Source organism: Tyto alba, unplaced genomic scaffold (genome assembly GCF_018691265.1).
Source record: "Tyto alba isolate M040663 unplaced genomic scaffold, T.alba_DEE_v4.0 Super-Scaffold_1, whole genome shotgun sequence".
Lineage (NCBI taxonomy): Eukaryota > Metazoa > Chordata > Aves > Strigiformes > Tytonidae > Tyto > Tyto alba.
In genome coordinates this window covers 14,857,620-14,880,986 of record NW_024881261.1, presented here as the reverse complement: position 1 = coordinate 14,880,986, position 23,367 = coordinate 14,857,620, and the positions used below count along the sequence as shown (strand labels likewise).

Sequence of the window (23,367 nt, the reverse complement as noted above, 5' to 3'; positions counted from 1 at the left end):
GATGTTCAGTCTACTTAGTATACATGGGATGGGCAGTCTCTCTGCCCTTTCCAGCCTATCTGGAGGGAAAGCATTGCAGGTAATTATGTTGTTTGCCTGAAATCCCCAACTTCATGTAGTACAGCCTGAAAGCTGAATGAGATTTCTTCTGTCTGCAGTGGTATGCTGTAACTCTCAGTGCAGTACCAGTAAGGATGAATGGATGTGAAAACCAGGCCCCACTAAGAAGCCAGTTACTTTTGGCTACTTGTACACCAGAGTAACTGAGGTGTTTACAGCTATGTTTGATATGGTGGGTTCTGTTGTAGAGTCCTTTGTGGGATGTGATATTAAAAATTTGGTTCAGCTCACATCAGAAATGGGGGCACTTGTGTGGTCGTGTGGTTTTGTACAGCTTGGGAAGCACTGAGTGTCCCTCTAGGCCAGATGCTGTGAAAGAGCAGGATCTTAAGTTAAGGTGCTGAAATATGTAAAAGTGCTAGAAATGAAGAAAACCAACGTAGCCCCAGGACCGCTTCTTCAGGAATAAGGGCTTTGCTTCTGTGGGAATCTCATCGGTGAAGGCAGACGGCCTCCCATCTGCCTTTCCTATGTTTGTGTTAGAGGGGACTCTTCGTGTGAAAGTGAGCTATGGCCCAAAATGTCTAGGTGTCTTAAGACCATAGATGACTGTGCTACATATAAGTTTGTTGTGATACTGGGGGAGTATTTTTTCACTCTGCAGTGAGGCAAAGCAGCATGGCAGCACTTGGAGCAGGGCAGTAGTACCACCCTGAAGCACTGTGGTGGTCCTGTTCCTCTGCAGGGACTTACACTGGCCAGAGGGCACCAAAGACCAGGATAGATCAGGGCACAAGAGCATTGCCCTTCAGGGTCTGTCCCTGTTCAGGCACAGTTACAAACTGCGGGGACCATGACACTGCTTAGGAATGTCAGGTAAGACTAGCTTTCAGGGCTCAAGTCTGGCCTTGTGCCTCAAGACCTATGGTCCCTTTTAATTGCAGCTCTCTCTCCTTTTCCTTAACAGGGGAAAGTGGAAGTGGAGGCTGGGAAGGAGGGGATGAAGTTTGAAGCTGGTGCTTTTTCCTACTATGGGGTGATGGCCCTCACAGCATCGCCAGGTATGTCCTCTCACCTTCTGCTTCAGGAATGCGCTCTTGCACAAGCCTGCCTGTCCTGTGAGCGCGCGGAGGAGGCGGCTGTGCAGTGCGTCCTCCCGCCGTGTCCGTGGGGCTGATGTAAACGATATCTCCTCGCCAGCGGAACTGCCTGCCTGGCACAGCGTCCCTGGGAGGGACCCGGGCCGGTGGCGACGCTGGCGCTCACCCCGAAACCCAGCGACTGGCAGCGGTTTGCCAGCTCCCAGAGGATGCGAGTGCTGGCCTCAGCCAGTGATGGGTTTGGTACTGGAGGACAGCTTTGTAGTTTTGCTCACGGTAGGGTAACAGGGTTTGAATTAATGGGAATAAATAATTAGTGGCAGAGGGACATCTAGTGGTGCAAAGTACAAACGCCCCGTTAGTTTGGGGATGGTTTGCTTTGCCAGTCTTGTTTCTAAAGTGTCTTGAGGAAAAGGAGGGCAGTGGTGCAAGAAAAGCGATCGGTCCTGTCGGCTTGTGTGGCAATGTAACCAAGAAATCTGCAAGCGGGGAGAGCTGGTGTCTGGGGGCGAGATGTCAGCCAGTTCCCAGCACACAAGCTACCACCTCACAGGCACAGCTTGGGGGATTGTCAGTTAATCCACCAAGAGTAGGCTCCAGTGCTGTATTTCAGCATTTGGAGATGTAATTTGGTGCCAGCAGTGTCACCACTAAGATCTCGATCTCAGCTGGGAATCCACAGACCCGCTGGGGAGAGCTGGGGTGCTGATGCTGGCGCTGGCCATCTGCTGACCTAATGCCACTTGTTCATCTTCGGGGAGAGATATTTCTTACACTGAAATCAGGTCCTCCTGTTGCAGCAGGGCTTATTTTCCACTTGAGAGGCAGATTGTTTTAATTGCACACTCATGAGCACTCTTTTACATATGTGTACCTATGTGTGTGTACATTAGTGAACAGCGTTGGAATGGAAATGATATTGTAAGTTATGAGTATAGCTTTATTAAACTCTACAGACAACAGCTGTTCTCTTGGACAGGTGAGCTCACTTTTACAGGCAAGACTAATTCTTCCGTAATTATGTGCACTTTAATTTGCTCAGTCGAGCTTATACCTTTTGAGGCTTGACAGATTTGAAAGTGTGCAGAGCACTGGGTGGATTCTTTGAGTGATAGCAGCAGCGTTCATGAGGAATCGTAACATACCTGTGTGTAGAACTGCATCATACTCTCAGCTTCACAGCTCAGCTTTTGCAGCGTGGGCCAGGCATGGAGCTGGGTAGACATGATCACTTCTACCAGACCTACACTTGGAAATCACTTGTGGCATTTCTGTTTTGCCAGCATTGTTCAGTTTGAATGTTTTCATGTGGTGGGGTTTTTTGTGGTGCTAACCCTTCCCACACCCATGGCAGTTTCCCCAAGTCCTGTGAGGTCAAGTGATCTCCTGTTCACATGCCCTGAAATCCATCTTGAATTTTGTCATACCAAACTTAAGGATATGCACTATTTTAAATATTTTACCAGTAGCAAATCCCTTGTTTAGCTGGCTTTCCCTCCAGGTTTTAGAGTGTTTGTTTTACATTGTCTTGCAGCATCCTGAGATTTCTGTTAGGATGAGCTCATAAAAATAAATTCCTGTTCCTCTGTGTAGACAGGAAAGCTCAATGAAAGTATAAGTCATTGCAGAATAAGATGAATCTCCTGCTCTTCTGCATGTCCTAGTTAGACTTCATGTGCCTGCTTATCCCACCTGGAATGTGAAGTCAGTAACAGGAGAGTAAAGCATTTAAAAAAAAAAACCCAAAAACCAAAATATCCCCCCCACACACAAAAAAAAACAAAGCCAAAACACACCACACACACCCCCAAGAAAAAACCCAAAACAACAACAACAACAAAAAAGGAGTAAAGCTTTTTTCTTTAACTACAGCTGGGGCGGGATTTGCAATAATGATGAGCAGTATGGTATCTGTCCTGACAAAGATGAGCTTGGAGGCTCACAACCTCGCTTGACGTTTTACTGAAAACTTGAAGAACTATGAAGTGTCTTTTGGTTTTATTTCTATTTCTGTCTGACTCCCATAAAGAACAGCACCCATGAAAGCTTTCTGGCTTGTTCTAACTCTTTGCCTTCTAGGCTGGAGTGGGCACCCCTGCTTCTTTTGGACTATTTTAAAACTGAGTGTACCTTGATGGACTGTTCTGTGCTGGATAACCATTCAAATTAGCAAGCGAAAATTGTTCACTTCACTGTAATTCCTTAGGCTTGTTTTTTGGTTTATTCCTAAAATTGTTTAATTGTCTTTTTTGGTTTTGCTTTTGTTTTAACCCTTTACCTTTTCACAGTTGATTTGCACTTTTGGTTTTAGTTCTTCAGTGTGAACTGGCTCCTTCCCCTGTCGAGTGTGGATAGCTGCCGCCTTTCTGGTCGTGATCTCATCCTTTTTCTCTCCCTCTTCTAGTTCCCTTGTCCCTGTCTCGTACCTTTGTTGTCAGCAGAACAGAGTTGTTAGCAGCAGGTTCTCCAGGTAAATCCGCATGCTTCTATTTTCACCATTCTTGTGACTGCCCTGACGCCATAAAAAGTCAGCTGCAGTCTGTATTTATCTGACCCCTTTGCTCGTTAGGGAGAAGTCCAGCACAGAGTTATGCCTCTCAGGTAGGTATCCTGAACTTTCATTTATGGTAACTGCTAGCAACGTGACAGACTCATCAAAATGAGAACAACTGAAAACACATTGAAGAAAACGTATTTGGGAATGTGTGCTTGTTCTTGTTTTTCATATGTACACTGGTGAAAAATTAGGAGGGGAGATTTTTTAGAAGAAGGTATTCTTCCCCAAGCTGAGGCTTAAAAAATTCTGAAGAAATGCGTTTGGCAGAGGAGAATGTCTGCTGCTAAACTGCCGTAAAAGGAAAACTTCTTTAATGAAAGAATTCTTATATGGGTAAATTCTATGGCTTGTATACAGTCTGGCCATTTCAATTCCTCAAAAGCTCTGAGCTTTCTGTCAGTGAGGTCAGTGCCATGGACCGGCACAGTGGTTTGCTGAGTGGGTGGGTTTGCAATGGAATGTGCAAGAAGGTTGTGGGACCTTCTGTGGGGTTTTCTGGTTCCCGTTTTGCTTAAGACCTTTCCTTGCTGAATAACCAAGCTGACTGACACAGAAATCCCTTTGGAGAGCAGAGACTGAGGAGGGAACAAATTGGGCCAAAAAGAGCTCTGATGTGTGGTTGAGGGATTAGAAATTGAGAAGGGTCAAGAACTGAGCTTTGCAGACACTGCATGCACAGAGTGGTTGAGAAAAAAGGAAACCTATCAAGAAAGTCTGTAAGAAGAGCAGAATCCTGAAATAGTTTGGGCCACAGTGAACATATTTCTTCCTTTTGAAGTTTTCCTTTTCAGATGAAATTTCTTTCCCTAGACCTAAAAGCAAACAAGATAATGATACGCATATTTAAGTGAAACATCTCCTAAACATTAATACATATCATGCCTTTCATAAACTTTCACCACCTGCTTCCCGTGTTTTTCCCCCTCTTCTTTTTTCCCTCTTGAAAATGTATTTTAGCATCAGTCCTTAAATTAGTCTCATGCACTTTCCAAACAAACTACAGGTTGTTGCCCTACAGGGGATTTTTTTCTTGCCCTGTTAGTTTCCTGCTGCTAAACCTCAAAGAAGGGGAAGAAATTTAATCTTTCTTAAAGTACCTGATGGCTTTCTTTTAAGCTCGGCAGCTTTGATTATCTTTTTTAGCTTGGTTCTTTTGTTTTGCCAGATCTTCTTTTTTTTTCTCCTTTTCCTTGCTACAAATAATTGTATACTTTGCACATGCAAGTTGTTTTCACTATAAATGTCAAGCATATTTTCATAGCTTTTTCCCCAACTAAAAAAAAAAAAAATTAAAAAAACCTCAATAATGGAAGATAATAATAGGAAGAATCTCTTCTGAAAGGAGCTGATATGGCAAACCTCATCACTGTGACCATGTGGTACCAGTTTTGATGAAACTTGGACCTTCTGCTGGGTCCTTCTAAAAAGGATCTTGTTGTTTAATCCCAAATTTATAATACACTTGTATTGATGTTTGTGTTGTGGTTTGTGCTCTTTATCCCCTATATAGGAAGGTGAGAAGTATGGCAAAAACCTGGGTAGAAAAGATCTGTCCAGATCTGGGCTGGCCTGCTAGGGGCTGGCAGGGTGCTGTTCTGCAAACATGGACCTACCTGGTATTCTTCTGTCGTTTGCCCTATCTGTATCCTACCTTCCTCATTAACTCCTCTGCTCCCTCCTTGACTTGTACGTGGTCCAGAAGTGATGTCTTTTCTGTACTCATACTTTTTTGCTCTGTCCTTTCATTTCACCTGGCTTTTTTTTTTTTTTTTTATATATGCTTTGTCGTGTTGCTCTCTGTCCTACTTTGGTTTTTATTAATAATGTACTATAACACCCCTGGTGAAAAGAAAGGGCAGATACAAGTCACACTAGTGTAAAGCTGTTACAGTTGGCAACCTTTATCCTGAGCAGCAGTGATGTTCTTGTCACACACAGCCATATTTTGTGTATGCAGGTGGGAAAGACAGGACAGATTCACTCAGCCTTCACAGTTCCTTGGTCCCCAGTGGGAGTTACAGCATCAAGCCCCATGTGCAGATAGCGGTTTGGCTCCTGGCAGCAGTTATTGCAGCTTGCTGTGGCTTTCAAGATGGCAAGTTGGTGTGGAGGAAAACCTTGCATGGCTCTGAGTGCTTCCCCCTAAGCCTGTACTTGGTGTTGCCATAGGGACCTGCACTAATTCCATATTGTAGAAATGGCAGAAAAATTGCCAAGTTGTCAGAACCTATATTTTTCTGTTCCTTTTTCTAAAATCGAAGGAAAAAGACATCAGAGGGAATTTAAGTGGGAAATAGAAAAAACAGGACAATTCTGCCTTACATCTAAAAGCATCTAAAGTGCTAGGTTTGGGAAAGGCTGAATGCCGACAAGTAGAACGGACTGTGTCATTTGAGCAAGGAAAGAGAGATTATATTTACAGTGATTAAGTGGCTGAGGGGAGGTTGCATTTCAGGGAGCCTTTTTTTTTAAATAAGTTTATATATATAGAAGAGTCTTCAAAAAGGATTTGTAAAGCTTGCAAGGATACCGCTGATGATTTGCTTGAAGAGACTTTATATGTTAAAGGTTGTATGAAAATGACCTTTCAGCTGAGAATGGGGTCACGTGGTGAGTAGCATAGTTTACATCAAATTTAGCTGAACTAAGACCCAAAACTTCACCAGTCTCAAAGACAGTTCTTTGATCAGTATGTTCTGCATGTGTGCCCAGGGAGAAGCCCATCTGCAGGAGGGCTTGGAATCTCTCCGAGGATGCATTTCTGCCCTCCTGCCTTGTGGGTCACTGTGTGGGTGGAAGCTGGTGATGCAAAATGTCTGTGGCTTCCTGAAAGCACATTTACTTCAGATAAACTGTGGCCAATCACACTCATAGGGGACAGCTGTGAGGTTTTCAAGTTAAACCCTTCAGTGCTTACAGGCCAGTGATGGAAAATGATGTCTCTAGTTTACTGTTTTCCTGGACACAGTTTTTTCTCTAGCACGGACTGTTTTCCCTGTTTTGCTGGCTGGCACATGCCACATGGAGCTTACTCTCCTTCACTGGATTTTTGCCCCTTCAAGCGCTGTGAGGTACTGGAGGAAATCATCAGGTGGACTGCACTCTGGTTCACTGAGGGCTCTATCACTCTTACGGTTTTGAAAATGTCTGCTATAACTCAGGGAACAAGGCATATGTGGGTACCAGGTGGAATTAAAGGGGGTAAGGGTTAGCTGGGACTGGCTGTGGATGAAAGGTCTGACGTTAAGCATGGTCTGACTATCAGGAGCTCCTGTAAAGGAGCCTTGGGAAGTTGCCTTTCTCTGGTGGTTACCACTCCTCAGCTGAAGTATTGTGACCAGCTGTGCACAGGGCACGTCCATTGCAGCATAAACAAAACCAGGTTTGCTTAAGGCGTACTCAGTGATATCGGCTAACAGCTCCGGACTCAAAATGTACTATTTTTCAGGGTAATTTGCTTGTTTAGCTGTATGTGTAGTTATGGGTATATTAAGTACTTGCAGTTCTTTTGTGCTACATCACAATTTATTATGTCCCTTTGAAACTGGTGACTTTAAACGTTTTCTACTTGATTTAAGAATCTCTCACTCTTGCCCATTTCTCAGCCGAAAACAAGTCTCCACCTCGGCCCTGCGGCTTGAATCACTCAGACTCTTTAAACCGAAGTGATCGCATCGACGCAGTGACACCAACATTAGGGAGCAGCAACAACCAGCTGAATGCATCTTTCCTCCAAGTGTATGTTCCGGACTACTCAGTGAAAGCACTCACAGATATTCAGTTTGTCAAGGTAGGAAAAAAGCTGGAAAGGCCCCGCCGGAAAGCTGGGCTTGGCTGGGAGGATGGAGAGCCTGGGTAAGGGAGGTCCCTCTAGATTGCTCTGTGAGTAAATAGGATTATGAAAGCAGCTGTTTAAAAATCACTTTAAATTACTTTTCCCCAATATCTGCTGTCCATTGTTTTGTCTTCATTGTTCCTCTCATTTAGGCTTGTAAGTAGATTGGTGTCATAAGTTTCTGGATTTCAGGTCCCTGGAGGAAAGATTATAGAAAATAACCTCTTTCTGCTTTTAGTCATGAAAGACGTATTCTTGTGAAGCCTTTGGAGCCATCTGAAATGGAGACCCTTCATTATCAGACAGTGTCCTTTTCTAAAGGATGAGACATTCTCTGTTGGTTGCAGTTTTTATTCACTTTTGATTTTGGTTTCAGTTTGGGGCTCTTGATCTTACTTTCTGACTTGTCATCCTTCTTCTGCTTGGAGAAGTCTTGGACGTTTCTCTTTATCTTAACTTCACATGTTAGGCTCATATCTCATACTACCAGTGAGTTGCTGCATGAATACAGCTCTGTCCCCCAGCATGGTGCATCCCACGCTGAAATGTGTGTGAGTCCTGTGGGATAGGAAATCTAGCTGAGCTGAGGAACAGCTAATGCTGGCAGCAATTCCAGCCCAGCTGGGAGTCCAGGGAAGCTGACGTCCCATGGCCAGAAGTTGACCTTGATGCTTTTCTTAAATTAAGTGCACGTTCACAGTTTCTTTGCATGCAACTCAAATGATTTGTGAACTCAACTTCTGCCAAAGTTAATTCAATATTAAGAAGGTGGAATAGAGTAGAAATACTATAATGCTAAATCAGTTATATCACAGCCAAATTTTAAAAGAACACAGTCTTGCATTGAGAACTTGACAGGTGCAAGTGTACTGGTTGATGGTTCAAGCCTCCGAGGTTTAGATCAGTAAATATTTATCCCTGGGCAAGTGGTTCTCACTACAGATTTCAATGGCTAATCTGCTGTACAGAGCAGCTGCTCATCTTACGCTGGTTTATGTGGAGTCCTTCCAACTCTCACTGGGTTCATACTGAGGCTAATAAATGCTAAACTGTCTGGTGTCTCTGCAGTCAGGCTTGCACATCTCTTTTTGCATCCCTCTGCTGTACACATAGGACAGAGTACTCAATGTTAGTGTTTCCACTGTGCCGCATGGGCATTTATTCAATTAATACCTAATAAACCAGGGTTGTGACCTGCTCGTGCATGTTTGGATTTTGCTTTTGGAGTTGTGACCTGGTCCATCTGACTCTCTCCATTGCCAGTCCCTCCTTTGCATTGCTACTGAAACTTACGGTTTTCTAAAAGTCTTGTTTCACCTCTTCCACCTTCCTGCCTGCTGGGGTAACCCACTGCTGTTGTGGCACATGGGGCTGCCACTGCACGTGCATCCTGCAGCCTGTCCTGGCTGAGAAGGCTGACCCAGAGGAGTTTATGGGGCTGGTTGCCTGTGGCTCCAGGAGGAATTCTCCCCTTCTACCCCCATATGCAGATGTATGGGACTGTAGGCTTCCTTGCCCCTGGGGCATCGTTGCAATGACACACTGTGCTCTAGGCCAGCTCCTGTCGTGACTGTTCTGCTGGGTGCAGCCAGGTCTCACAGGAGACCAGTGGAGGACTTCATGGGTTGCTAATTTGGACTCATCTCTGTGGAGGTCCCAGTTTTTTCTAAAATCAAATGTCCTTACGTATCAGAATAAGGCTGTAGCTCCTGCTGTGTTTGCTGGCCTAGACAAGAGCAGAAATGCTTGTACCCTCTGACTCTGTAGGGACTCTTGGAGCCTCACCAAGAGCTCGCTGAAGGTGGGAGAAAGACTTCACTGAGCTCTGGTTCTGGGCCTAAAAATGTGCATGGTTAGAAGGAAATGGAGATCTGATTTTAAAATCTCTGTATAGGAATAAATCCCCGCCTTTGAACAGCATGGTGGTTGCACAGCTCTGTGCTTCCACCTTGTCACTGTCCTGTGATGTTGAGTTGGGATGCTCTAGGCTTGCAAAGCACAGGGATGTTTTGTAGGAACAGGTAAACAGAGGTTGAAGTGGGATCATCTGGAAAGGGGGGGCACTTTATTTCTTAGTGTGTCCCCTGGGAGACACGGAAATGTGACTGGCTGTTTTTGTTCCTTCCTTATGTTCTTGGAGCAGATCTCAAGACAGCAGTACCAAAATGCCCTGATGGCATCCCGGATGGACAAAACACCTCAGTCCTCGGACAGTGAAAACACTAAAATCGAACTGACTCTTACGGAGCTGCATGATGGTTTGCCAGACGAGACAGCAAACCTGCTGAACGAACAGAACTGTGTGACTCACAACAAGCCCAACCACAGTATGCACAGTGAAGGAGCCATCTAGGAGCTGACTCCCCACAACCCACCCATCCCATCTCCTCAGCAGGACCAGCCCTCGCTCCTTCCTGCCTCCTCCCCGAGTGTGAACACCGTTAGTATGTGCTTGCAACACTGTGCTGCATCCAGTGTTCTGAGACCAAAGACTTTTGCGTCTGTTCTGGGAGCAGAAGAGGAAGAAACAGGAAGAAAGGAGCAAAGAGCAAGAGAGACTAAAGCCCCAAGCGTACTTTGGGAATGGTGAGCCACCCTTGAGAACGATGAAAATACTTCTTGCAAAGTAGAATCATGTTTATTTTTTATCTGTATTTTTGATCCTTGTTGGGTTTTTCCTCCTCAAACACATATGGAGAAGTTTAAAAGCTCCTCCAGTTATTTTTTCAAGAGAGATCATGTTTTTAAAAAGTATTTTGCAGAGTTTTAAATTGTTTCTGTCCCTCCCAAACCTCAAATGGGTTCTGTTGTGGTTTTGTGAATTGGCTCCAATGTCCTTAGGCCTCTCTTCACCCCCCTCTGGTCCTTTTTGTTGCCCTGTTGAAGAAGTTAGTAACTGGTACTTGTTTGTTATTTGTGTCCTAAGAATGAGCAAGCTTCAAGGAACCTCTGGTTTCAGCCACCTGGAGGGCCAAGGGATGAGTATTGTTACATTCTTCCAGTTAAGTTTCAGGGAAGGAGTGGTTACTTTGGTATTTAATGATCTCTCAAATTTCAGAAGGTTTCTTTGTAAAATAGACAAAAGCGTTGTTACACTTACAGTTTTGTAACCTCCAAAAACTTTGTGTGTGTTGAAGATGATACTGGGGGGAAGGAGTTAATTAGCAAAACTGCAGTCTCGTGAAATGAAAGCTGGGCGTAATTTTCCATAGTGAAGTAACTGGGTGATTTTTCATTGATATTCCTGACAATTGCATGATGAAGTAATATGTGCACCCAAAAATTACAAGCTTTTAAACCCTTGTGTGCTATAGTGATCTGCACACTGTTACCTGGGCGAGAGCAGATGTGCAGTCTTTGCTAAATAACAGAGAACATCAGACCCCGTTCCCCCTTCAGTATTCTAGTATTAACACAAAAGATGCTGCTGCTACAATCACGCCCAAAGTACATCTTCCCGGTGACAGTAAACCTCTGCCAGTGCAAGGATGGGCTCTGCTGAGGAGTCGGGACCATCCTCTCCTCTTCAAGAACTGACAAAACTTTCCAGACGCGAGTGTATTGCACTTCAGGGATTCAGAGAGGTTCATTTCCAGGCTGTGCACAGCCACATTCCTTCCTTTGAGTGGATTTAGTGCATTTCCTTCTCTCTTGCACCTTTTAACAGCCATTTTAGGGATTACCACGGTAGCAGAGCAGAGAGCCTCCCACCCAGCTGTCACTAGTGCAGGGCACCCTGCATTAGGCAGGAGAAACCCAATTCCTTCACCCCAAAAACCTGAATGCAGTCTGGGTGCAAGACACACCCCGTGGCAACTGTGCATCACAGATTCCCCACTCCCATAGACGGAGTCTGAATCCTTAAATGAAATAAAAAGCCATCCCCTGAAATCCTCTTCCCTTACCAGTGCTGTCTCAAACAAAAGGTGAACACTGCACTCGGTATCTGGAGTGATTAATAAATCAGGCATTGTGGTTTCTCTGTTCGAGACCCTTCCGTGGCCCCTGGCTATGTAGCATTTCCTTTCCTTTCTTTACACCCGGATAATCTCAGCTGACCCTCAGAGAAGCCCCCAGCCCCAAATGCAACTGCCAGAGCTCTCTGTGCCTGCACGCCGGCCGCCCCGTCTCTCCTGCTCGCGAGCTGGGGACGGCACTTGCCGCAAGTTCCCGCAGTCCGTCTTTGCGAACAGTGGCTGGAAAGGTGCAATATTTTGCTGCAGGATCTCCCCGAGGGGAATTGGAGTGTGTGGTGTCAGAACCGATTGGGTCTGCGTGCGTGTCTCCTCCTCTCTCTTAAGGCTTCAGAAAGCAACCCTGATTTTTGCTGTCCTCCCCAATGGGAAAGGTGCACTTCTTCCTTGGAGCCACCCACAAGGATGAAGCCCCCACGACGGGGCATAGAAATTGCACAGTATGTCACTTGTGCACCCAGTGGGGAGGGAAGTGGGGCCCCCAAAACCTTACTCTCACATGTAGCATTTTATTAACTTTATTTTAAGTCCCATCTAAAAGCATTTCCTTAATCTCCATCCTTGCTCTGATGTGCACCAGCCTGCCGATGCCGAGAGCACGTGGCTCAGCGTCGGCATGGGCTGACCTAAGCCCCGCTCATTCCCGGAGAGCTGCCAATATTGCACCTTTCTCGCAGAGCAAAATGTTGAGATGTTAACGTTTGTTCTTGGCGAAGGACTTGCCTCGCCAGTTTTTATCTAGTGTTGCTGAATGTAAACGTTTGTCGGAAGTGTTTGACACGGTGGTGAACTTGAGATGCAGTATCCGTTTTGTCAAACCTGCTGAAGGAGGGAAGGCTCAAGTCAATGCAGCTCGCTCTCTCTGGGACGAGGTTGCTTGCTGGATCTGACTTCTGCTTCTTATGGCAGGTTATGGATTTGTTTCAGTGTCTGTTTCTCTTTTAAAAAAAAAAAAAGGAAAAAAAAAAAAAAAAAGACAATTTTTTCCAACCAAAGCCATGTGATCCCAAAGTAAATACCTCCTGCTTCTGCCCATGCTGCACTGTTCCAAAATTTGCAGGCAATTTTTTGCATGACTGTTTTTCATCATTTGTACAGATCCAGTAATGGAAAGTGAAATAATTTCCATAAAAATAGTTGATTATAGATGTGTTTCATATGGAAAATATGTACCTGACCCAGAGGGGTTAGGAGCTGCTACTACTAATTATCTTGAAGAACAAAGCATGGTCCTTTCTCCAGAGGGGAAAAAAAAAAAAAAATCCAGTCTCCCTGTTCTCAGGGTATTTACAGTTTTACTTGTAACAAATGCAAGGGGTTCCCAGCCCTCGCGGAGGGAACCGTCGCTGGCAGGGGAGCCCGGCGCCCGGCCCCGGAGCGCTCCCGAGCTGGGGCTTGGCTCTCCCGACTGCAGCGGAGCTGCCGTGGCATCCGAGTCTGTGCCCTTGCAGGGGGTGTCCTGCCAGAGCAGGTCTGCCTGCTCCGCCTCGCCGGCTGCCCGCCTGCCTTCGGGCGGGCTCAGGCGCCGTGCCGCGGTGCCGGAAGGGCGCGTGGCAGGGCCGCCGGTCGTCACCGTGGCACAGGGCACCAGCTGGTGGCTTTGGGAATCGTTGGACTTGACCTCAGACCTCGGCAAGGCTTTGACTCGTAGAAAGGATACTGCATCTTCCTATGTCAGCTCCTACTGCCGCCTTTGTTCCCCTTGTCCGTCTGCCTCCGGGAGCAGGCAGCAGGGTGGACGATGGCCTGTTGGCCAGGGGAGGCTGGGAGGGCATCTAGCCATGGTTTCTACTGTCAATACAATTTTGCACAAGAGTTCTTTGAAGTGAGGTTTTCAACACTAATATCTTAAATGCACAACTGTGAATTATAACTTTTACACTCCTGTTGGTTGAATTTCCTTTAAATGAAATGAACCTGAATCTGTTGTAACTATGATTTTTTTTTTTTTTTTTTTTTTTTTTTTTTAAATTCTGTGTATTGCCAAATCTTTGTAAAGAGTGAAGGAATGTTCTTGCTTTCCAATGAGAATCTTTCTCCAAACGAGACTGACTCTGGTGACGTGGAGATCATACGAAGCACGCTAGTTCTGAGTGGAGAGAGGCTCAGGGTCGGCTTGGCGAACCAACCTCAGCCTCTCGGTAGACCCCAAGCTCAGACCCTCCAGAGTTTACAAAGAGCTTTTTGTTTTATTCCCAGCTTGTTAGCTCCCTGAAATCCCCGTGCAGCTGAAAGCCGCTGCCCCAGAGGAGCTCGAGACGGGGTGTCCCGCAGAGGGACGAGGGGTGCTGGCAGGGTGTCGGGGCTGGCCGGGGAGCGGGCGCCCCGAGGCCGGTGTGGCAGGACGAGGTGCTTCCCCCATCCGGTCGCACCAGCACGGGGCAGGTCCTTCCACTGATCTCCACTCCTGCTCCAAACCCGTCGTGGTGTGTAGTTCCCTCTCCTGCCCCGTGCCGAGCCGGGATGGGACGATGCCAAGAGCCGTGCGGGGCGGCTGGAGCTGGAGCTGGCTGCGCAAGGCTTGCAGTTCTTGGGCCCCCTGGGAAGAGGGTCAGCCACTCATTCACATTGTGCTCACTGCTCTGCTTCTCCTCTCTCCTCCTGGACTTACTCACCCTTTTCCCCCCACCACAGGGTTATTTTTTATTTTTTTTCTTCTTTTCTTTAAGTGCCTTTTTGTGTGGGTGGAGCTGGCAAGAGTAGGAGTCTCAGGATATGGCCCTTCTGCACTCACCTCAGACCTGCAGAAAGCTCAGGGGGGAGCAGGGCGAGCTGCCCATGGTGGCCCATGGACATCACCCGTGGCTGCTTCTCAGCGTTCAGGGCCCAGCTCAGATGAGGAGGAGATTTTGGCACTGGTGGCGTCAGGCTCTGGCTCAAATCTGCTCAAAGAAAACCAAAGAGGTAGCTTTGTGCGAGGGGCTGCTTGGGCAGCGGTGGTGCTTCCTGTGATCTCTGCAGAGCTCAGCCGAGGGGCGTGGGGGTGTGGATGGCAAAGAGCAGCGCTGTCTCCTCACGAGCATCCTGTGTAAGTATCCTACGTGATGGAGAACACAGCCGTGTTCTCCAGGACCCCTTGGAACATGCATCTTCCTTGTGCTGAAATACACTATCTATAGAAACCGTTCCCACATGAAAGATGTACCATATTTTATATGATATCTAATACACACATCTGTGGTTTTAAAACTAGTACCTGTGTACCAGTTGTCAAGTTATCCAGTGTCTGGATTACCGGTAGAAAACTGGGGCTGGGGGGCGGGGAAGGATGCTGCAGAGAGTACCTCTTGTTGTGATACTAACTTGAGGCTTCGTCCCAAAGGTGTCAGACCAGCGTTGAGGGTCCCTGCGTTCGTACTGCGCTGCCGTGTGCGAAGCTGGCACAGAGCAGAAATCCAGCATGTGCTGAGAGGCTCCGTGTGATACGGACCCGGGCTTGCTGCCCGCCCCGCTGCCTGGCTCTGCCCTGGGGCTCGAAGTAGACCCAGAGAAGCACCTGGTCCGTGGATACTGAGGGTTGGTTTGGCCCAACAGTGGAATGACAAGCTTAACTAGCATGATTGAAAGCTGGGCATCTTTTCATGGCACGGAGGAGAGAGCAGCCTTCATCCTGACTTGACCAGTGGAGAGGACGAGCTCTACACTACAAGCTGGGCTGGGAAGCCGCCCTCATCCCTGTGTTGTTGCTATACTTGGTCCATCAGTTGCTGGTCTCTTGTCAGTGCGATCTCTGTGGTGATACTGGTCTCGCTCCCATGCGTCAGCAGCACAGGGGACGTGGAGACACCCACGGCTTCCCACAGAGCCCCCTGGACAGTCCCACTTGGTGTCTTGCCTGGCTTCACGCTGGGTTGTGTTCCTCCACGTCCAGGTGAGGAGATGCTGTTGCTGCAGGTCCAAGGCGGTACGGTTGAGATTTTTGGTCTGGTTGTGCATGTTTGCTGCTCCATTAGAAGCTGGATGCTGAACCTGGGGAGGTCAGAGCATTCCCTTGGAGAAAGCCTGGGATGCCAGGTTATCCCAGAGCCCTTCCCTGAGCTGCAGGGATAGGAATGGGGTGCAGGAAAGGTGCCTCCAGCCCGTGGCACGGTACAGGTGGTGGAGGGAGGTGTTTCACAGGTTGGTAACGCTGAACTCTGTCAAAGTGACATCTTGTTGTTCTCGGTATCCTGAGGTCAGGCTCTGTAGTGCTTGTGCACCTTGGAAATACGGTACTTGAAGCTGCTGGTCTTCTGCCTGCAGCTGAAAAACAGTGTTCTGCACTCTCCTGAGGTTTCTCCTTCGGGCCCTGTTTTCCTCTGAGCAGGGCCCATCACTGGGATGCTGCAGAGGATGGTGTCCTGGCTGCTCTCATCCCTCCGGCACAGATTTGTGGCTAATGAAATGCTTGATGTTTAATCCTCCCCGCAACAGGAGAGGATCAGCTGCTCTTGACTGAAGCAGCCTGTTGTAGAGCTGGGCTTGAGGTTTGTCAGCTCTTGTGAGCCAAACAGAGGCCTGAAATGCGCAAAGGCTGCAGGCGACTCCGATGCTCCAAAGGTGGATTTGATGTCTCTGTTGTCTTCTCCTCCTGGAAGCAGTGTGGCAGTTGGTTTATAGCAGGGTTTGTTGGGGAGAAAGGGCTTGTCCCAGCATTTAGTGCTTGGCAGAGCGGTGTGGCATCCCATTTCAGCTGTTTGGAGACTGCAGAGCTTTATAAAAGGTGGTGGTTTTGTTTTTTTTTTTTAATCCTCTGCGCATCACTGTTGCACCAAATCCTTCCAAATTCAAGTGAGAAACTTGCAAGTGTCAGATGAGTAGCCTGGATCATAGGCCTTTAGTTGGAAGTGCCAATATTGAATGCACGCCTTCTGGATTTGCCCAAAGATCAAAGTGGGGAGAGTAGGGGGGGCTCCCGGTGAGCTGCTCTGTTCACAGACTGGCCGGGCCTAGATCAGCTCTAGCGTCATCCCTGCTTTAAAGTCTCAGGTCCCAGCAGGCTGGGCTGGGCTGGTTTGGCCACCGGGTTTTTACCCAGGGTACGTGCTCTGTCCTCCTGCATCGTGCTGGCGTGGGTTCAGCACTGTGCCTTTCTGCGGCTGCTGCTCTCGCATCGGCCGTGGCCGTTCCTCCGCTCTTCTCGCTGTGGTTTGGTTGGGCGTTCGGGAAGGTGAGAGGAGGAGGTGCAGCAGTCGGGAACGGGCGATGCTGCGACCCTCCTGTCTTCATTCCTCACACCAAGGGTGGGAGATGCTGCTCAAGGGACTCTGCCTTCCTCACAGACCGTGTGAAATTTGGAGAGTGGAAACCCACCAGGACCCCAGCACCAGTGCTCCGGTCCCATTCGATCCATGTTCTCATGAGCACGAGGGTGGCTTACGACCAGTTCAGGGTCGGGCCCTGCTGAGGGACCTCAGAGCTCTCGGCGTGTGCTTTCTCCAGCACGGGCGGCTGCAGAGCCAACCTCGATACCCGAGTCACGGGGCAGGCGTCCAGATGCCAAACACGTTGAATCTGAAAACCCAAATACTTGAGAAGCGTTCCTGGAAGCCACGAGCGGCTGGTGCTCGGCAGCTGGAGGTCTCACACCAAACCTCCCTCCTGCAGTCGGGTCCTGCCCGGCTGCCCCGAGCCTCCCGGCTGCTGCTGGCTCGGCCTCGGTCCCCTCCCGCGCAGCAGCGTGGTGGCTCTCCCTCCGCCGTACGTTTTCGTGGCTACCTGAGCCCACTCAGCCACTCCAGCCGGCTCTGCCCCGGGCCCTGTTTGCCATCGTACATGGTCTTTGCGAATTGTATCATATTGTACATGACTTCGGGTTTCCAGAGTTGTAGTATTCTAACTACAGTATTTCCGTGTGTGTACATAAACCTGAATAAGCACAACTGAAATCCTGAATGAAGTGTATACGTTTCATATACTGATTGTCATATGAATGAATTTTATAATTATTCCAATTTTGTTGTAGATTTCCAATCTTTCCTATTTATTTTGTACCAGATTTATTTGTATATTTTGTGATTTTGTTTAAAAGCATTTTGTTTATTTCTATTCTTTTTAGATAAATGATGATTTTTTTTCTGTTGAACATTTCAGTTTATGCATTTTTCCCTCCTCCATGCTCCCCCCTCATTTCCAAGGGATGGATTTTGGCATGCGGGTGGTGGGGCTGATGTCGGTGATCCTGGACCCATATCTCTGCTACTGGCACATCAGCGGTCTTTAACCTCCACTTCAGCTGCCAAGAACCACGGAGAGGCTGGATCCTGCTCCCCTCAGAGCCAGGTCTTGCTCTTCGCTTTGGTGGGTCTGGGCCTGTAAGTCCGTGAGCCGGGGAGGGCTGTGCCGGCGGTTTTGCTGACCAGGGGCTGGGAAGCTGGTGGCAACGGGAAGCAGATGACTTTCTCAAGTTCCCTCGAGGGTGAGGGCCTTTTTCTTCCACTAATAAAAACCCCTTATTTACAACCTGCTCTCTATATATCATGTTTGTTTGTCCAGAAGTGTAGATGCCGTCTGTGTGTCCACCCGTACCAGGCGCTCCTGGCAGGCGGCGCGTGACTGGGGGTCGCCAGCAAGACGTGGCCGGTGGTGACGGTGGCTCTGTCGGACGGGGAACGCTGGTGGAGGAAGAGTCTGTCCATCCCCCCACGTTGGGTGCCTCTGGCTGCAGTCCCTGGTGTTGGGGCTTTGGCAGCGGAGCTGTGTGGAGCCCGTGGCGGCGGAGATGTTTTTCTGAGCGGGAGAGCGAGCCCGCGCTTAGTCCCCTGCCCAGCTCCACACCAGCAGAGGAACAGCCGACCTTTTCCTGCGTGCTGGATACAGCCCTCCAGTGCGGCCATTCGTGCTTCTGCCATTCCTCAACCCCCCCATCCTCCTCACAGCCATTTCACCCAGATGCTCTCCCTCCACTGGGCTTGCTTTCTCGCTCAGCTCTTGAGCTGCTACGCCCGGGGTTAGCGAGGTGGGCAGCATCTGCTGAAGCCTTGTGTGGGGTTTTGCTGCACCCAGTGCAGCCTCTGTCCCTGTCCCTGTGCTGCAGGGCGGCCCCATCCCCCTGGGCCTCGCTCCCCGACATCGCATCAGCAGGACGGGGAGAGGGGCAGGTCCTGCAAGGACTCTGTGCCTGTCCCTGGCACTGGGTGGAGGATGGTGGGATGCTGAAAGCGGGGTGTTAAGTAGCATTAATGTGAAGGCAGACTTTGGGGCTGGCTCTGGCAGTGAGTACCGAGGGGAAGGGAGAGGGAGGGTGCGAGAGGCCGGGTCCCTGCCGGGAGGCGGGGTGGGTGCTGGCTGCCCGGGCCCAGGCCGCACTGTGGCAGCGGGGCAGGAGCAGCCCCGAATCGGCGGCAGCTGCACCCGGGGGGCTCTGCATCCCCAAAGCTCCAGCAGCACCCAGGCTGCGCGTCGCCCTCCCTGCGGGGCCTGGATGGGACCCCCAACGCTCAAGGTCAGTTCTCATGTACCATGTGAGTCGTGCTCAAGGTCACCTTTTGTACCGACGGGTTGTTAAGTCCTGGTAAATTGTTTGCCCCCCCCGCTACGCTGCTGCTGCATTGCTCTGGGTGCCTGGCCAGCCCCTGCACCAGCCCTGTGCCTGCCGCACGCTCTGCAGCCCAGCGGGCCCCAGGGCCCTTCTGCTGGAGGTGGGCACCCTTGTGCAGGGCCAGGGAGGGCTGGTGGCTCTGCACTTAAATTGCCTTGCTGAGGTACCCTGCTGGTGGCCAGAGTTTCAGGTGTCAAGGGTGCAATGGCTGCTGCTCGGGGGTGGGCACAGGGTTTTGCATCCTGTGTTGTGGTTAGGCGGACCTGGACACTGGGTTTGTGCATCAGCTGCAGTGGGAATCTCAGCTGAGAGTGGAGACGGTGTAAAGGGAGAGGAGCTGGGAGCACCCCTAGGTACTTTGACCTAGTGAGCAACTTGCTGGCACTGCTCAACGCGGAACAGGTGCAGGGCTGTGGCCGAGGGCAGGGTGAGCCTCAAGCTCCTGTCCATGGTAGAGTTTGCTCAGTCCAGCCACTGTGAGCCCCCTTCTGCCTCCGCAGGCAGTGGGGGTGGGCATGTGGTGTTGGAGAAAGGGGTAAATCAGAAATCAGTTCGCTGAGAGCTCAGGGCGGTGGCTGAGGTCTGTCCCCAGCGCTTGCCCTGCAGGAGGGGCTGGTGCCGGAGGGCAGCAGCGTGCCCGTCACTTGGGGCAGGGGAGCAGGCTGCTGGGAGAGCGGCAGGAGCCTCGCAGCAGCTGCGGCTCAGGCCAAATTTTCGTGCGGGCTCAGGTACTGCCAGGCCAGCAGCTTCCTGGGCACCTGCCAGAGGTGTGGGCTAGCAAACCGGGCTGTGGGCATGTCCCCTGTGCCAGCTGGGGCAAGAGGCTTCACCCTGGCTCTTGCTCGGTGGGTTCTTGCTGCAGCACCCCTGTGGTGCCAGCACAGGATGGGCAGGGTGGCAGAAGGCCGGGCAGTACCTGTGTCCGTCAGGCTCTGCCCACCGCTTTCCCACCGTCAAGTGAGGGTCAAATACTTTCCATTGCTCCAGTCTTCAAGGCTCTTCTCCCCATCACAGTCAGAAATAGCCCTGGGCTGGGAGTGAGCTATTTGTGGTGACTGGTTAGGAAGGAGGAATGCACGGAGCTCCCCAGACCTCCCTTCCTGCAGCCACACGCCCTCCCCAGCTGCTGAGCTAAAGCTTAAAAAATTCAAGTGGCTATACTTGGAGAAATGAGGTTTAAACATAGCAAAGCCCAGCATGGCCTTTAGTGAAAGGGCTCGGGAACAGCTCCCTCAAACCTTTCCTGCAGCTGACTTCACCACGGGTATGTTAGCATCTCTCCAGACCCCAGAATCAAGGGGTCAGGGACACAGTGCTGGGTTTGGGGCTTTCCGCAATCCCTGAAGTGTCGGCTGTTGCTTGTTGGCCACCATCTGCAGCCATTTAGTGTTGCTTTTCAGTTTGGCACGTCGGGCCCTGGGCACTGACTCTCCTGCTGTGGTGGCGCTGCTGGCGGGGCCTCAGCTGGCCTGGTGTGGCTGCCGCGAGGGGTTTGCTGGCAGGCGAGGGCTGAGCAGTGTGGCGGTGCTGGCCCCAGGCCTGTCCCCGTCTCGGCTGGGCGCAGGGTACGCGCAGCCCTTGGCTAGGCCAGCCCCGTGCTGTCGTCGTGGCCGCACTGGCCTTCCCCAGGGAATTTGTCTCTGTTTAGCCAGGTTTGCAGCTTGTGCTGAGCGCGGGCCGTGCCGTCAGTGCCGTGGGTCGTGCACGGTGGGGAGTGGCCCTGGGAAGGCGCAGTGTTGGCGGCAGTGGCAGCATGAGGGTGTTGCCCTTCCCACTATGGAAAAGCCGCTCCTCACGCTCTGAATCCAGGCCAGAATGTTTCTCTGTCCTTGCCTACAGGGGACCAGACAGGCCCTTAAAGCCAAATCTACAGCAGTGCTTCACACAACCCACTCCTGGGGATGCTTTCCCTCTCCTCAGCCGCCCGTCCCAGCAGGACCCCCACTCCCCAGAGCAGTCCCAGCTCTCCCTGACACCTCCAGCACAGCCCTCATCATCTCAGTGACACGACACAAAGCACCAGGCATTCTTAGAAACATCATCATTTATTGACTTGAACAAATGCCACTATAGCAGCAGCATTTCCTGCTCAGATGGTGGTGGTGTGGTTTTTTATTTTCTCCTAAGGTACTTTAAAATGGAAAAAAAAAAAAAATTAAATGAGTTTATGGTACTGAAACAACAGTCGAATTTGTTACAAGAGGGCCCTTGTTGTAATCCCTTCACAGCGAACGGCAGAGGCTGGAGTAAGGGAGGCTGCACCCATGACACAGAGGAAAACCTTAGGGCACTGCTGCCCAGCTGCACGCCGGCCCCGCACCTTCCCTGGGCTGGCTCTCAGGCACAAGGACCACTCACCCATCCCCACGGGGCACCCCCAGTCCCCGCCCGGCAGCCTGCAGCCATCGCCCTCCTTGGCCGGGGACGCAGCCTTGCCCACCACGGCCGAGGCCGAGGCTCCGCTCACTCCGTGCCAGGCCAAGGCCAAGGGCAGCTGCCGGCCGGACTGGAGCTCCCCGGCTCCCACCGTGGGGCTGGTCCTGGGGGACGTGCCGGCTCCCAGCTTCGGGGGGGCACGCGTGGGCCACAGGCCCCTTCACGCCAGGAGGTGGCTGGGTTTGTCTTTGAGATGCTTCACTTTCTTAAAGCTGAGCAGACAGAAAGGTCAGTAATAGGCACTAACGTAATGCTAAAGCGGTAGCTTCAAGCTCCTGGGTTAGTAGTTACTGCTGAAACTACAGGAGTTGAGAACACAGTGTGTGGCTCAGCTGCTTGGGAAATGTATTGGGAATCATGCATCACGTGCTGCTGATGAAAGAGCTTTGAAACATTGGGAGGGGATAACAAGCGTCTACAAGCCGAAACGTGTACAGCTGCAGCTATGCAAGAGCTGGAATCCCACCGCCATCCGTGACGGCCGGAGGGACCCAACCACTTACACTGAGAAACTCACGCTAAGCAGAGGGTAAACCGAGTGCTGGAAGGCACAGCAGCACCCTGGCTAACACGGGGAGGGGGGATTTCGTAACCCAGAAGCAGAGGGTTAAGGGCAGCAACTTAACGAGCGGGAGGATTTGGATCATTTTGTCTCCTGCAGGGCCCAGCACATCCCTTCCTTCTCCACAGTGAATGTAACAAATGGCAAAAACCGTTCACAGGACACCGTACAAATGAAAATCAGATGAAACACATCACGGAAAAGGGAGAAACATGCAGCATCCCTAAATGTAATGGGAGCAGCATGACAGCACGGGTGGGCAGTCCAATCTGAATGCACCACCCAGGCAGAATCCATCAGCTTTTTGAACCGTCTGCAAAACTGAAAACAAGGGTCTCCTCCTAATTAGTGTTAATTTGTTAAAAGTTTCTGGACACTTTCAAAATGTGCCTTTGCAAGAATCACACCCCCCCCAACCCATCACCCCAAGGGCCCCAACAAAGGAATCCGCTCCTGATCATTGCTAGAGTCACGGTTTGTCTTCAGAGATGCTTTACTTTTTCCTTCTTACTCCTCTTCCTCTTCCTCCTCTTCTTCCTCCTCTTCCTCTTCCTCATCGTCATCTTCATCATGACAGTGTGTGATTTCCTGAGGTGCCTGGGGGAAGAGGTTGGGCGGTTTGATCTCGCTGATGGAGCGGGTCAGCTGATGCCGCTTGTAGTCAGAATCTTTAAAATCCACTGAGGTGCGATTACGCGTGGCCATTGGCGACTCCTTCTCGTTGATGTCGACGTGCGTGTGCTCTACCGTGGACTCGTGTGGCATCTGCACATGTAAGAGAGAGAGGAGGTGGCAAGGGGTGTCCCAGTCCCAGGGTATCTCCCTGAGACAGACGGGCGTCAAACCCCAGAACGTGACCCTTCGGCCCATCAGATGCCACCCAACCCTCTGAGCTGCCGCTCCCGGTGCTTGCGGCTCGTGGAAGCGTTAAGGAACACACGCGCAGGCACCTCTGGGACCCCTGCCCACCTCCCCGCGGCCCACAGCTCACCAGGACGTGGGCGGCTCTGAAGAGGTAGCTGAAGGGGTAGTAGAGGAGGTTGATGAAGGAGGCTGCATAGAGATCGGCGTAGCGCATCACCTGGCTGGCAAACAGGGTCTGCCGAGAGCCGCTGCGGAAGAGGCTCCCCATCATCCCGTAGCACATGTCCATGTCGTGGGTCACTTTCTACAAGCGAAGGGCAGGTTAGATCCCGGGCCGGGCCGGCAGCAGCGCGGAGCCACGACAACGCTGGAGTGGAGCGCAGTGAGGGCTGGGGGCTACGCGAGATCCGCAGGGATCCCCAGCGAGGCTTCCGGTGCTCGCGTCCCCCAGCGCGGCCGA

At 50.5% G+C, this 23,367-nt stretch overlaps 2 protein-coding genes across 7 annotated transcripts in view; one reads left to right on the top strand and one right to left on the bottom strand.

Moving 5' to 3' along the window:
- The window catches only part of CNNM2 (cyclin and CBS domain divalent metal cation transport mediator 2), a 126,994-nt gene extending 109,027 nt beyond the window's left edge, over window positions 1-17,967 (top strand). Inside the window, exons 5-9 of one of the 3 annotated variants that reach the window (XR_006164741.1) lie at window positions 1,028-1,121; window positions 3,565-3,630; window positions 7,323-7,507; window positions 9,696-14,554; window positions 14,849-17,967. Coding sequence is in view for 2 of the 3 variants with exons in the window: in XM_032988555.2 (XP_032844446.2) it covers window positions 1,028-1,121; window positions 3,565-3,630; window positions 7,323-7,507; window positions 9,696-9,905 (555 nt within the window). In the remaining variant the exon portion in view is untranslated. Of the gene's footprint in view, window positions 1-1,027; window positions 1,122-3,564; window positions 3,631-7,322; window positions 7,508-9,695 lie in introns of all 3 variants that reach the window. The other 2 variants (XM_032988555.2, XM_032988556.2) reach the window with 2 other exon arrangements.
- Window positions 17,968-21,071: 3,104 nt separating this feature from the next.
- Window positions 21,072-23,367, bottom strand: part of NT5C2 (5'-nucleotidase, cytosolic II) — a 62,556-nt gene continuing 60,260 nt past the window's right edge. For all 4 annotated transcript variants that reach the window (XM_042789597.1, XM_042789587.1, XM_032988686.2 and 1 more), the window contains 2 exons: window positions 23,035-23,211; window positions 21,072-22,808 (listed from right to left, as the gene is read on the bottom strand). In XM_042789597.1, the coding sequence (XP_042645531.1) occupies window positions 22,551-22,808; window positions 23,035-23,211 (435 nt within the window). In that variant the 3' untranslated portion in view covers window positions 21,072-22,550. The remainder of the gene's footprint in view (window positions 22,809-23,034; window positions 23,212-23,367) is intronic.